The sequence below is a fragment of the Ochlerotatus camptorhynchus genome, unplaced genomic scaffold (genome assembly GCF_037179485.1).
Source record: "Ochlerotatus camptorhynchus isolate MF236.1 unplaced genomic scaffold, CSIRO-AGI_Acam_v1.1 ptg000919l, whole genome shotgun sequence".
NCBI lineage: Eukaryota > Metazoa > Arthropoda > Insecta > Diptera > Culicidae > Ochlerotatus > Ochlerotatus camptorhynchus.
This window is the reverse complement of record NW_027041367.1, coordinates 8,433-23,824: the sequence shown is the minus strand read 5'-3', so window position 1 is coordinate 23,824 and position 15,392 is coordinate 8,433. Positions and strand designations below refer to the sequence as shown.

The following is a 15,392-nucleotide window of genomic DNA, read 5'->3' as shown; positions in this document are numbered from 1 at the left end:
TAATAAAACCTAAATACATTTCTTTTGTATCAACTCAGTTTTAAATCCTGATATGCCTTAATCAAATTGATATGTAGAGAAAAGAATCTCCCATGAAAACTTTACATGCGATTTGGATGCTTACAACGACCTAGAAAAGGAACTCTAAAGCTGTTGTATTTCAGCAACATTTTTAAGTGTTTTACAAAAATGCTCATAACTTCGACAATTTCCCACCGATTTCATCCATTAAAGGCTCATATTCTCCGGTTTTGAATGGACTTTAAGAATAAATTATGGAATGATTTTTTGAATCTTTTTATCCCATTAAAAATATTGATTAAAACAAGATTTTTATGGAAAATTCGCAGGAAAAAAAAAAATGCTGTTAATTTTTAAATGACTTCAAAATTAAATGTTTAATTAAGACATAATATACTAGTGAACGATAGCAAATTTATTTAGCTTCATTTTCATATAAAAGATTTAAAATTGGTGCACTAGTTCCAAAGATATTGACATTTTAGTAATCGTACTTTTGTCCAAAATTCAAAAAATCAATTTTTTTGTATATCTCAAAAATGGCTCTACTTTAATTTTTTCTGACCACGGCATTGAATTCAGCGTAGGATTTTGCATTGGAAATGATCATCACCTTACCGAGTTCAAAAATGCTGTAAACTAGTGTAATTGATTGTTCCAATTTTGACAAATCGTCTCTTTATAAATGCAGGCTTTTTAGGAAAGAGTATTGAAAACTCACATGGCAAAAGACGGACAAGTAAGGTCCGTAAAATTTAAAACTAAAAAAGGTATATACACTCGTCCAGCGATAAAAGTCGCTGTTCTAGATGTGAATGGATCGAAAGATGCAAAGACACCATTGAACGATAGTAACAATCAAAATCAAATGAATAAAAATAATAAAAATCATCTTTTTGTAGTATCTGAAAATAATACCAAGCGGAAGCATGACAAAAACTTTATAAATTGGGAAAAAGACAAAAACTTGATATTGAAAAAATTAAAGAGCTGAGAGATCGTTTTGAAGCTCAAAGACCACCCAAGGCCTCGAAAAAAGTTAAGGCCTTGTAGTTGGGTATAATTAATGTTAATATTCTATTTGATAACAATTGGTTTTGGATTCGACGCATCAATTAATCCAAATTGAAGTTATTGAATTTAATTAATTAAAAGTGATTAAATATTTAATTACGCCAATCCAGAAATAAATATGACTAGTTATTCTCTTTTGAATGTGGCATCTTGTGTTCCCAATACAAATAATTTAACATCTGAAACAATGTCAATACAAATATTACAACAACATATGAAAAGAATATCACGAGTTTATCAATGCAAGGTGATATTAAAAAGATCTATAAGGCAGTGTGGAATGTTTTCACACACTTCAGATTATGAATATGGGTATGCTTACATAGTAAAAGAATTCAACTCTGAAGAATGTAGAAAAGTACATGCTCTTGGAGAAATATATTTGTCTCACGATAGGGTGGTTCGCGAATTAAAACTAAATGCTACAGCGAGAGGTGAAATGTTAACCGTTGGAAGTTTGAAAGGAAGTTCGTGTGATGGAGGCACTTAAAGCACCCCTTTTATATATGGACGGGAGCATTAGTATTTTATGAATATGCAATCACACTTAACGACAATTCAGCTACTGTTGATATAGAAAATGATCAAATTCTACTGAGAAATGATCTAACTTGCACTTATTCTGATGGAAAATGTCTAGACTCTGAAGAAGGTTATTTAACTTGGGATGTAGATATGGACAAAAAATGTGAAGATACAGAATTTAAGGTAATTTATGAAGGATTGGTTAATAAGACCACAAAAATTCATTCCAATCTAAAAAACCGTCAATCAGTCATCTACAGTACAATATCAGATGCACAAGTGTTTTCTATAAAAACAAAAGAACTTACAAAAATGTGTGGCTACAATGGATTCACAACTGAGCACCCGAGAATCTTAATAATAGAAATTAACAACATCAAATCACCATTTAATAGAAAAGCATACTCTGGTCAAAACGCTTGTGGAAAATTACATTGGTCAAAATTTAGACGATATTTATAATATAATTATGTTTAAAATGTGCAAATTGGAAAACCATGCTAGAAACAAAATTAAAATTAGCAAGATTAAATCCAAATGAATTTGTAACGAGTATAATAATGAAATGAAGTGGATATACAGCTGTAGTAGCAGGAGAAGTTCTCCATGTTTTAGTATGTGTAACACCATGTGTAAACCAGTATACGTTACCCCAAGGCCCGCTGAGGAATGCTATCAAGAAATACCCGTTAATTATAACGATAAATCAATGTTTTTAGCACCAGTAACGCGTGTACTACAATTAAGAGGAACTGAAATAGAATGTACTCTGCTTTTACCTGCAAAATGTATGTTCGGAAATAGATGGTACACAACAGATGGAAGATTTCGTGAAACTACACCACCAAAGAAATTAACAAGTGATATAGTAACAAGTTGGACTTACACCCCTTTACCTAATCTCATGAAAACTGGAGTTTATGATTCTGATAGTTTAAATAAAATGAGAAACATGATTTACGAACAAAGTGAGAAACGCGTTGCTTCATCAGTTATGTATAAGTTATTAGAAGGTCAGCATCCTAGTACACAAGTATATAATTTTGATGCATTAATTTCTAAAAAAAAAAATAATTGCTGTAAGTAAATATTGGTCGAAACTTATTTCGTGGTCCGAATGGCTAGGAAATTTAACTTCTACAGCTATAGGATTTTATATGATGTGTAGGATAATAAAACTTATAATAGATACATTTATGCATGGTCAAATATTATATGATATTTATGGATTAAGTTGGGATTTATTAGCATCGTTTTGGGACTCATTGAAAAATTTATTATCGCACAGAAGTACAAAGAGAAGCGCAGAAAATAATAAATTGAACGAAAAGAGTTTAGATGAAGTAAAGATAAATGAAGAAAACGAAATATCTGAAAATCGCTACAAAACCGCCACAGAGACTTTTTCCACAAATTAACAAATAGATTACATATTAAAACTTATTGTCATTAGTTTTGTAAACCTAGTAGATTTACGAAGGGCGGAGTGTTACGAATGCGATACAGACTTGTTATCCATATTGACCAACAAAACCGTAATAAAATGACGCCAGAATTTTGGAAAAAAAGACAGGAAAAAAAACATCAGCCGCCAGGCTGAAAGCAGTTTTTTGGACGAAAAAAAAACCCAAAGGATAATGAAAAAATAAACGCGTAACGCAGTTATTTATTTTAATTTGCGTTACGCGTTAATTTGTTCATTATCCTTTGGATTTTTGTTTTGTCAAAAAAAAACCACTTTCAGCCAGACGGCTGTTGTTTTTTTTTTTTTTTTTTTTTTTTTTTTTTTTTTTTTTTTTTTTTTTTTTTTTTTTTTTTTTTTGTTAATTACTTTATTTGTACAGGCTCAATCGAATAAACTTTACAGAGCCAAGTTATCATTTTCTTTATACATTATAAGTGTCTTAAATCTAAAATTAAAGGATTGGAACCGATTACTCGCGGTCTTCTCGAGGTTAGTGGATGACAATTGTTTGGATCGGGAGAGGGAAAAGGAGATTTGGAATATGATTTATGATTCAAAAATTTCACTATTTCTAAAACATATACTTAATCCTATCGACGTTATATCAACTCTGTAATTATACAATTATTACCGAAACAAATCTACAAAAAAAAAATACACACACACATACAAAACACAAACTAAACACAAGGTTAATCAAACTTACAATCTATGATTAATATTCTTCAAGAAAACATATATGAGTTGCATAAACTCCAGATCGCGTCTAGCCAAAATATCCCGAACTGGAACATTAGGTTGTCTACCTCGAGCCCGAAGGGAATCGTACAACTCAGATCTGACTCCACGGTGCTCAGCACATGACCAAATAATGTGATCTGCGTCCTGGTAACCTTGTCCACATTCACAGAGATTACTGTCCCCCAGCTCAACACGGAACAAGTGAGCGTTTAACGAGTAGTGATTGGACATGAGGCGAGACATCATACGAATGAAGTCTCGACCCACATCCAACCCCTTGAACCAAGGACACTTCGACACCTTAGGGATGATTGAATATAACCATCGTCCCAAACTCCCTTCACTCCATTTATTTTGCCAGCTGGCGAGGGACTGTTGACGATAAATGAAGAAAAATTCGTCGTAGGCGATTTGTCGATCGTAAATATCGCCTTCCATAGCGCCCACCTTTGCAAGCGAGTCCGCCTTCTCATTGCCCGGAATCGAGCAATGAGATGGGACCCATGCAAAGGTGATGACAAAAGATCTTAAAGATAAAGCACTCAAAAGCTCTCGTATTTTCGTGAGAAAATACGAGGAGTGCTTTACCGGCCTCATGGAGCGAATAGCCTCGACAGAACTGAGACTATCCGTAAAAATAAAATAATGATCTGGTGCAAGTGAGGCGATCGTTTCTAGCGTATAATATATTGCCGCCAGTTCCGCAACATATACGGAACAAGGAGCATGAAGCATTAGAGAGGCGCTATGAAATTCGTTATAAATACCAAAACCAGCGGACGCCTCTATTAGTGATCCATCTGTGAAGAACGATCTTGCGGAATCAACTTGGCCAAACTTTGCAGCGAAAATTGACGGAGCAATCATGGAACGATGATGCTCTGGGATTCCGCGAATCTCTTGCGTCATTGATAAATCAAAATGAACAGAACTGTCGAAGTCGGAGAAGCAAACACGATAGGGATTATGCTGCGAAGGGCTGACATCCTGTGTTATGTACACGTAGTACAATGACATAAAACGAGTTTGAGGGTTTAGCTCAAGAAGCTTCTCAAAGTTTGCAATCACCAGTGGGTTCATAATTTCACAACGGGTGAGGAGCCTCAGGGATAATTCCGAAAACCGATCAGAGAGTGGCAACATGCCCGCTAACACTTCGAGACTCATCGTATGAGTCGAGTGCATGCATCATAACGCGATACGAAGACAGCGATACTGGATCCGTTCCAGTTTGATGATGTGCGTTTTAGCCGCCGACTGGAAGCAAAAACTACCGTACTCTAAAACCGATAAAATCGTTGTCCGGTACAACGTTAGAAGATCTTGCGGATGGGCTCCCCACCACGTTCCGGTAATTGTTCGGAGAAAATTGATCCTTTGTTGGCATTTCCGCTTCAGATACTCAATGTGGGATCTCCAGGTGCATTTAGAATCGAACCAGACCCCAAGATATTTGAAGGACATAGAATGAGTGATCGGTTTACCCAAAAGTTGAAGCTTTGGTTGTGCTGGGCTATGCTTCCTAGAAAAAACGACCAACTCAGTTTTCTCCGTGGAGAATTCGATACCTAGCTGGATAGCCCAAGTAGACAAATTGTCTAAGGTATCCTGTAAGGGTCCTTGCAGGTCGGCCTCTCTGGGCCCTGTCATAGACACTACTCCGTCATCTGCAAGTTGTCTCAACGTGCAGTTGTCACTTAGACAATTGTCAATTTCTCTGACGTAGAAATTATACAGAAGGGGGCTTAAACATGAGCCCTGGGGGAGACCCATGTAGCTAAATCGTGAAGCTGTAGAGTTTCCATGAGAAAAGCTCATATGTTTCTCTGACAGCAAATTGTACAAAAAGTTATTAATTAATGGAGAAAGGCCACAAGCGTGGAGTTTGTCTGAAAGGACTTCAACCGATACTGAATCAAAAGCCCCCTTAATATCCAAGAAGACAGAAGCCATTTGCTCTTTATTAGCAAAAGCCAACTGAATTTCAGTGGAAAGCAACGCGAGACAGTCGTTCGTTCCCTTGCCCCTACGGAAACCAAATTGAGTATCTGAGAGTAGGTGGTTCAACTCAACCCATTTGTCCAGGCGAAAAAGGATCATTTTCTCCAACAATTTTCGAATACACGATAACATCGCAATGGGACGATACGAATTGTGATCTGACGCGGGTTTTCCAGGCTTTTTAATGGCTATAACTCTCACCCGCCTCCAATCATCCGGAACAATATTAAGCTCCAGGAACTGACCAAACAAGTTCAACATGCGCCTCTTAGCGACGTCTGGGAGGTTCTTCAACAAGTTGAACTTGATTCTATCAGCCCCCGGAGCCGAATTGCCACACGAAAGGAGTGCGAGTGAGAGCTCCAGCATTGAAAAAGGCTGGCTGATCTCGTCTACCGAATTCGTCGTTTCGCGAGGAATCATCTGTGCCGGCACAGAATCAGGACATACTTTTCGCGCGAACTTGAGAATCCAACTATCGGAGTACTCCTCGCTCTCGTTGTTTGAAGACCGGTTACGCATCCTTCGCGCCGCATTCCAAAGCGTATTCATCGACGTTTCGCGCGATAATCCGTCCACAAATTGCCGCCAGTATCCGCGTTTCTTGGCTTTGATGAGGCTCTTGAGTTCGCGTTCAAGATCCGAGTACGCTTCGAAATGTACGGGTGTTCCACGTTTCCGGAAAAGCTTAAACGCGTCGGACTTTTTACGATAAACCTCAGTGCATTGCTGGTCCCACCAAGGGGAAGGAGGTTTCCTACGGAAAGACGTTCCAGGAACCGGCCGAGTTTGAGCTTGAAGCGCGCTGTCCAAGATCAGATTGGAGAGGAAGTTATATTCCTCCAACGGTGGAAGCCCTTCTACCGACGTTAGGGCATCTTCTATCACATTCTTGAACTTTGTCCAATCGATATTACGGGTAAGATCGTACGCGACGTTAACGGGTTCCGACGGATTGAACCCACTGGCAACTGAAACTTTGATCGGCAAGTGATCACTACCGTGGGGATCTTGGATCACATTCCACGTGCAATCCAACGATAATGAGTTAGAGCAAAGTGTGAGGTCTAGTTTCTCCCCGCGTTGTTTGTACGCCGGGCATGATGAGAGACCATGAGGAGTTCCCTTACAGTACACGCATTTTGGTGCAGTGACTGTGCAGGCGCCATCCTCGTGCTTCTCCCCGCATTTGGAACAGCGTGCCTTGCTGCCACAGTGAGAGGCCGTATGTCCCAACTGTTTGCAGTTTTGGCAGTTCATGACCCGAGGAACGAACAAACGCACAGGTAGCCGAAGTTTTCCCAACTCGATGTAGTGAGGAAGGGCTGAACCAGAAAAGGTCACCCGAAACGAGTCTGTGGGGGTAAAGCTCTTTTTACCCTCGCTGAAAGATACTGAGTTCAGCTTCTGGACTTCCAGTATCTCAACCGTGGGAAGCAAGGGGTTCTTGAAACGGCCAACCGCTTGCTTCGCCAAGATCTCGGGGGTCAGACTCGCTTCGGTGACCACACCTTCGATCTCCACATTACGAGCTGGGATGTACACTCTATACTCGAGTGTAAAGAGCTGGGAGGCAGCAATCTCGTTAGCTTGTTTTAGGTTAGAGACGACAACGCGAAGTTTATTGTACCTCACCTTCGAGATTTCGGTCACGGCCGAGAACCGCTTCGTCAGATCATTAGTAATTTGCATTACATTCAAGGGTTTCTTTTTGGGCTGAAAGTAAACAACCCATGGGCCAGTCGAGTCTTCTGGGTAGGCTCGCGATCGGGGGCTTATCTGTCCCTGTCCATTACCAGACTGAGATGACGAAGCAGGGATGGCATCATCTGATTTCTGGGATGACAGACGTTTTCGACCCTTTTTGCTATCGCGTGGCAAAGTGGTGTCGTCTTCCGACAAAACGTCCATTTCGTCTTCCGACAAAATGTCCATTTTGCCGTACTAGTGGGAGCGAAAAACGCTCTACCACTGCAACGATAATCAAAATTACTCGGACACAATACACGAAGAAAAAAAATACTAACACAGAAACACAAACTTAAAATTTAACAGATTGGAGAAAGAAAGAAACAAGAACAAAAAATTATCTGATAATCCTATACTACTATCACCGAGCGTTTACACAGCAGCGGAGCGACGCGCAGCTTTGATGATCTTCGATCCGCGTGTGCGGGCGGTCTTCGTTGGTGTGTGCTTGTATGAAGCTCGGCACTCAGCTGAACACACGATGATGGATGAGCGGTTTGAATGTGGAGGCAGATGCTGACACTTGATGACGATGATCCGTGTGCACAGGTATGCGTGACCACGCACCGATGGTGCGCAAAATGATTGGCGAATTGCCAATCGCAAAAACAATTTTCGATGATTCCGAAAACACACTTTCTTCTCAGAAAAAAAACTCACTTTTTGATAAATTTATCCGGAATTATGCCAGGAATCACTAAGCGAGAAAAACTGATTATTTACGTCAGATAATAGCGAGAAAACTTCCAAATTAACGGAGCGCGAAACAAGTCGACCGTACTTCTTGCTAGGACGCGGTGGTGTGATTGAGGCGGCTGTTGTTATTTTTCCTGAAATTCTGGCGTCAATAATATATCTAATATATCCTTATTAGAGAGTTGTATAGATTTTTCTCCTTTAGCTTACCTTAATCTTTGGTTTTTATTAGTTAGGTAGGTTCCGATTCAACACATTGTAGTTTCATTTTTATACCTATGATCTTGGCTTTTTTACCTAGGGGATGAGTAGTTAAGGGGGTTAGATTTTGATAAGTTCTTTAGTGGGAACATTAGTAGACTGCACATTGAAGTCGAAATACGTATCTGTCATGGATACCAAAATTAATTAAGTGGAATTAAATGGATGATAACCTTTTTTGCTGTTTTATTTAGCATTCCGCTAACAACCCAATTTCATTACTTCATCTCTCTTTTATGGTTATTTTTATTTGGGGACCCAGTAGCTCTTTACTCATATTGAGCTTTCTGACGTTTATAACACGCACACTTGCGTAATCCCATTTCCAAGTGAGAAGTTTGTTATCTTCACTTTCGCTCCAGCCAATTTATGTGATAAATAAAATAATAGGGGAAATGTATGTAATGTCGGCCTAAGTGTCCCTAATTTGTGCCCATACATAAATTCAGCAATCGACTAAATTTTCAATAGAAACCAACCAACCGTCCCAATGACGCGTTCATCTAGATACAATTGATAAATAGCAGATTTTTAGCGATGGGCCCAATCTTAGATACATAGTCCAACATTAGAGCCATTTCCCCTATATAATTTAATATATAATCAAAAATTATTAAAATTCAATCGAAAAAGTTTAAAATTCAACCAAAGATATTTAAAATAGAACAAAAAATGCTTAAAATATATTAAAACCAGATAACTTTCAATTCAATCAACCAAACTGGGATTGATATCGAATGATTATTTTTTTAGCAAGAGATAGGTAATTACTTTTTAATCATTCGATTTGATTAAACTGAGTTTAATGTCAAATTGATTAGATTTTAGGCAAAATGAGAATAGTTTAATTTATCAGTGTATTATATCTCGCCCTAACTCGATGATCCCTTCAATATCAATGTAGAGCTGCATCTTATTGTATATAAAATATTCATTATTTTCACTGCAGAATATCAACTAATTTATCCATATACATTTATTTTCATTATTTCAAATTTAATGTTCTGATATATTTCATTTCTCCATTACATACATTTTCAATATATAAATAAATACTGGGTTGAGATGGTATGATTGACATCCTGAGTCTAGGAGGGAATAAACACTATCATTTTCTTTATCCTACCGATTCGATTGTGATGGTGTGAATTCCACTCCAACAGTTTCAGTGAGATTGACGCGCCGTTTTTTACAAACCTATAGGTTTACATGTTACATGTATACATGAAGCTTAATAATTATTGCGAATTGCGTTATTCGATTTGTTGGATCGTATCGTTGGAAGGAGATTATTAAATACCCGTGGATTTCGCGTAAATGCCTCTGCTTACGGGCCACCCGAGCAAAGTCCAGCATTAAAATGACAGCAAATTGAAATCAAGTTTTGATATCAACATCAAACTGAAATCATAATTTGATTTCAGTTTACCCAATGGACAAATTTGATACCAAATTTTGGTTTCATTTTGCTGTACATTTGCTCTTCAAAAAAATATGTTGTTGCGGGTTTGTTTTCATTGTCTTAGCATAACATCAAATTGAATACTTGTTTTGTAATCAACAGGAATAATTGATATCAAATTTAGTTTTCAGTTTGCTTTCACTAATAGCAGAAATAGTTTTCAATGTGATGTCTCAGGAAGATTTGTTTGATCTCAATTTTGATATTTTAACCGTTAAACGGTCAAAACGACAGCAACTTGAGTAATCATTGTTAGCGAAATCAAATCAAATTTAGATTTCAATTTGATCTCAGACTTTGCTCGGGCACCCCTCCGTTTTTGGCCCTTCATACAGCCATGCGAAGGGATGGTGGCTACCTTTCATTCATATATACATACATACATACATACATACATACATACATACATACATACATACATACATACATACATACACATACTTCGCTTGTCATCTTATTAACACAAGGCTTTTGATTTCAGTTCATCATTTAATTTTAATTTGACCACCAAATCGTGCTTATTGAACATTCATCTTTACCTCGTGTATTGATTATCAAAGATAATGTTTAAAAAACGATTCCCGTATGACGGAGAGGGCTGTCAGTGTTACCAGAATGATGAAACATAACCGGTTGTATCTCGAGTATGTATTTTCGGGTTGTTTTATTAAGTTCACTTTAATAACGCATGGCTCCTTATATCCTTTAACAACAACAAAAAAAAAATAAGTTTTTTTTGCTAACCTTGGCAAGGGTAATGTAAAAGAAATACTATAAAATAGAAGCATCATATATTCTTACTATTATAAACAGATTCCGGGAATGGCTGGCGTTAGATCTCACACTACGTCGATTTTATCTCGTTTAAAAGGATTTGCTGGAAAAGTGGCTAGACGTGTTGTGGTAGAAGAGAAGTACTTTCCTCCGCGGTCTCATCGATTCACTGCAGTTTACAGTCGCGATAAGTGCAGTTTACAGTCGCGATAAGGAATACCTGTGAGTTAACTGTTCACCTGAAGTAGAAGCTTTGGTAATAGAAATACATTTGTCTTTTAATTAGATTTGATTTGAAACAAGCTTGTTTTTTCACCGCTGCGATCCGGTCTCGTATTGTGCAATTTATCCTAGACCGAAAGCGTTTTTTAAACGACTCAAATAATGATTATGCTTTTGGAATAGAGCGGTTAATTACTGACGATGTATACATTGCTGCATATCCATTGCATGATGTAAGTATTAGAAAGTATTCTTCTCATATTTAAAGCCTTATGTTCATTCTCGTCAAATGAATAGGAAGAGTTGATTGACAGTTTTTAACACATTTTTCAGGGTGAAATTAACGTTCATGGTAGTATGCGACATTTACTCTACACAAAATGGGCAGCCGTTTCAAAATGGTATCGGTACCAGCCATTAGATTATGTAAAGGAATATTTTGGTGTAAAAATAGGGCTTTATTTTGCATGGCTTGGATACTACACATACATGTTACTGCTGGCGTCCATTGTTGGTATAATGTGTTTCATATATTCATGGAAAACATTAAAATATAATACTCCTAGGTAATTTTTTTCAATATGCACAATAGTGTTTGTTTTTTATTATAATTATTATTACCTGCAATCTTGTCTCTCTTTTTCAGTAAAGAAATTTGTTCCAAAGAAAACATCATCAATATGTGTCCACTCTGTGATCACTGGTGCGATTATTGGGAATTGAGTGAAACATGTTTGCACGCGCGCGTAACTTATTTATTTGACAATCCAACAACGGTCCTGTTCGCCATTTTTATGTCATTTTGGGGTAAGTATTAAGATATCAATTAAGGGGCTATTCATAAACTACCTAAACTGTTTAGTGGAGACCCTCCCTCTCCTCTGGGTTGGCGATTGTGTACGATGCATATATATTAAACAAATATTATATGGACAATTGTCTACATTAAAAAAACTCTACGTATATGAATAGCCCCTAACCACTTTATTCGCAGTGGAAAATGACGTTAACTACCACTCGGACTTTTGAGAAAAGTAGCCAGTTTGATGAAAACGCTGACAGCTTGATAAACTTTTTTGTCGTGACAGTATGTTTTGTATAAATGGATAAATACATAACACAAGGGAGGGTAAAACGGGTAAAACATTCGTGACATTTGTTGACGTCATATTTGAATCCCCCCTAATTAGTCATTTTTTTAAGCTGCTCTATTTCTCGAACTTTGGAAACGATACTCTGCCGAAATAACCCACAGATGGGATTTGACCGGATTTGATATACACGAGGAACACCCTCGTCCACAATATTTAGCCCGATTGGCTCATGTACGAAGGAAGAAAATCAATGCAGTCACCAACACCGAAGAGCCTCAAGTTCCCTACTGGCGAATGAAGTTACCTGCAACGATACTCAGTTTTTCTGTTGTGTTATTACTAGTAGGTTTATACTAATAAATTGCAAGTCATCAATTTAGTGACCATTTTTTCAGGTATGTCTTGCTATAGTTGCCGTTTTAGCAGTAGTTCTATACAGAATGTCAGTACTTGCCACGTTAAGCGTTTACGGAGATGAAGTAACTACCTCTGCGGCCATTCTTTTCACTACTGCAACCGCTGCCACGATAAACCTATGTTTAATAGTTGTGTTTAATTGGATGTATACATACTTGGCTGAATGGCTTACGGAACGAGAGCTGCTCAGAACACAGACCGAGTTTGACGATTCATTAACATTGAAGATCTATTTGCTTCAATTTGTAAACTATTACGCCTCTATATTTTACATAGCATTTTTCAAAGGAAAATTTATTGGTTATCCTGGAAACTACAATAGATTCTTCAATTTCAGACAAGAAGAAGTAGAATAATCTACATTATGTGCTAGAAACACCAACTTATCAATCGTTATTTCTTTCAGTGTGGTTTTGGGGGTTGTTTGATGGAGTTATGCATACAACTTGGAATTATAATGATTGGCAAGCAAGCAGTAAATACTGCTCTTGAAATGGCAATTCCTCTATTTTACAGATGGCACAATTCATTAAAAGTTCGTATTGGAAAACAACGTAACCAGTCTTTGAAAAGCAAAGGTCAACGTTTTGTTAAGGATCTCAAATTAGTGGAGTGGGGCTCCCGAGGTTTATTTCCCGAGTACTTAGAAATGGGTAGATAGATGGAAACTATATTTCTCCCAGTATTTTACTAACATGCTTCTTTTTATAGTTTTACAGTACGGATTTGTAACTATCTTTGTGGCTGCATTTCCCTTGGCTCCACTCTTTGCGCTTTTGAATAACATTCTTGAAATGCGCCTCGATGCAAAAAAACTGCTGACATTTTACCGAAGGCCTGTATCACAAAGGGTGCGCGATATAGGAATTTGGTATCGAATTTTAGATAGTATTGGAAAACTGAGTGTAATTACTAATGTGAGTATGCTTATTCTTTCTGATAATGTCTTTAGCAATAGATGACTCATGACAGTAAAACATATATTTCAGGGATTCATAATTGCATTTACGTCAGATTTTATTCCCAAGTTAATCTACCGTCTTTCAGTTTCTTCTGACGGGTCTCTTAACGGGTATTTGAATTACACTTTGGCGTATTTCAATACCAGTGATTTTCAAAAAGGAAGCGCTCCTTTTCAATCTCATTATAATGTAACCATCTGCCGCTATCCGGATTTTCGAGCACCGCCATGGTCAAATGCACCCTATGAGAAAACAACCATGTACTGGCTCATTATGACAGCACGTCTTGCATTTGTCGTTATATTTGAGGTAAACCATTGGTCAGAATAACTATTTCTTAAGATTTTACACAGGATCCTTTCAGAATATTGTCGCCATTGTCATGATACTGGTTCGTTGGTGTATACCGGATATGTCACAGGAGCTTCGTGATCAAATTCGTCGAGAAGCTTATATTACTAACGAAATTATTATAAAGCAAGAAACTCTGCGTGCTAGAATGGGTAGTACTCTACAAACATTTTATCTGGAAGTTTTTACTTCATGTCATGTTATTATTTTAGATCGTGAAGGTGATGCCGCGCCGGACGAGTTTAGTCCACCTAAATCCCGAAAACCGAAAGAAACCGAAAACGATTCATTTATTCAGTTGGAGCGGCTTATATCTTCGAATCTTTCTGGATCACAACTAGATCTTTTTATTCATAGTGAACGTGAAGACCAAACGAAAACTAAGAAAGACAAAGTGTTATCTAAATTGCTGTGAACTAGTTTCAAACAGGGTTGCTTCCACTACCTTGCTATATTTTTTTTTCGGCATTATGAAATCATTAGATGATATTTTGTATGTTACACACTTAGAAATTATTACCGTATTCGGTAATTGTTTACCGAACTTTCAACAGCTGAACGTTCGGTAATCTAAACGATTACCGAACGATCGGTAAACAGATTTTTTGATGAGCTGTCAAAATTACCGAACAATTCGGTAATTATTTACCGAACTATTCAGTAATTTTTTACTGAACTGTCCCGTAAATGAAAATTTGTTGATATTGTGTATGTTTTGTTTTTTTTTTCCGGTGAATTAAAATCTAAAGCTATTTTTGCATTACAATTAACGAGATTTTATTCAATAGTAAACATCTAGGTAACAATATATTTTAAAATAACATATATTGCTCGCTGGAGTATTCTTTTCGCAGGTGGCTACCATGGGGATGCCAGTCAAGAAACATTGACTGGAACCTGATCCCGAAAGCACAGAATTCCTGGCTGTGTCTGAAGAGCAATCATAAAAATGAAAGAAATACATGTAATTATCAATCTCATTAGGAATATTTAATAGATGCATTATTCATCTGTATTTGCGAACATACTTATATTGTTTTCACTGGATTTTTCTATCACTTTCCACTGTTACTGTTTACTTTAACACTTGAAATAAATATGACCGTCTTTCGATTGACAGTCTGGAATTATTTACAGAAGTTCGGTAAACGTTTCTGTAATTTGCAGTTTGTTCCGTATTTTTTAACCGAATTCGGCGTTTGCTTTGTTTTACAGTTCTTACTGTACTCTTTTTAACGAAGTTCGTCAATATAAAAGACAGATTACCGTCACTTCGGTAAAACATTACCGAACGTTGGTAAAATTATTTTTGTTTACCGAAAAATCTGTAACATTCTTCATTTACCGATTTTTTTCGGTAAAAAATTACCGAACAAGGAAAACGTTGCTGAGTGTGTACAAGGAGAGGTATGTGTTTGATTCATAAAACCTGTCAATTTCATTCAGCGATTTATGATTCATGAGCGTTCACTCAGAGTGAGCGCTCACGAATCGTAAAATCGCTTGTGACACTATGAAAGCAATAGCAACATATTTTATGTGTAAAACAGGTACTTCACAACCTCTCCTTGTATCTT

At 37.2% G+C, this 15,392-nt stretch overlaps 1 protein-coding gene across 1 annotated transcript in view; it reads left to right on the top strand.

Annotated features, from left to right (window-relative positions):
• subdued overlaps window positions 1-14,881 on the top strand; it is a 34,662-nt gene extending 19,781 nt beyond the window's left edge. Inside the window, exons 6-16 of the mRNA XM_065238723.1 lie at window positions 10,809-10,972; window positions 11,056-11,224; window positions 11,325-11,557; window positions 11,638-11,798; window positions 12,195-12,427; window positions 12,481-12,849; window positions 12,909-13,155; window positions 13,214-13,419; window positions 13,492-13,773; window positions 13,829-13,967; window positions 14,028-14,881. Coding sequence (XP_065094795.1) covers window positions 10,809-10,972; window positions 11,056-11,224; window positions 11,325-11,557; window positions 11,638-11,798; window positions 12,195-12,427; window positions 12,481-12,849; window positions 12,909-13,155; window positions 13,214-13,419; window positions 13,492-13,773; window positions 13,829-13,967; window positions 14,028-14,230 — 2,406 coding nt within the window. The 3' untranslated portion in view covers window positions 14,231-14,881. The remainder of the gene's footprint in view (window positions 1-10,808; window positions 10,973-11,055; window positions 11,225-11,324; window positions 11,558-11,637; window positions 11,799-12,194; window positions 12,428-12,480; window positions 12,850-12,908; window positions 13,156-13,213; window positions 13,420-13,491; window positions 13,774-13,828; window positions 13,968-14,027) is intronic.
• The last annotated feature ends 511 nt before the right edge of the window (window positions 14,882-15,392 follow it).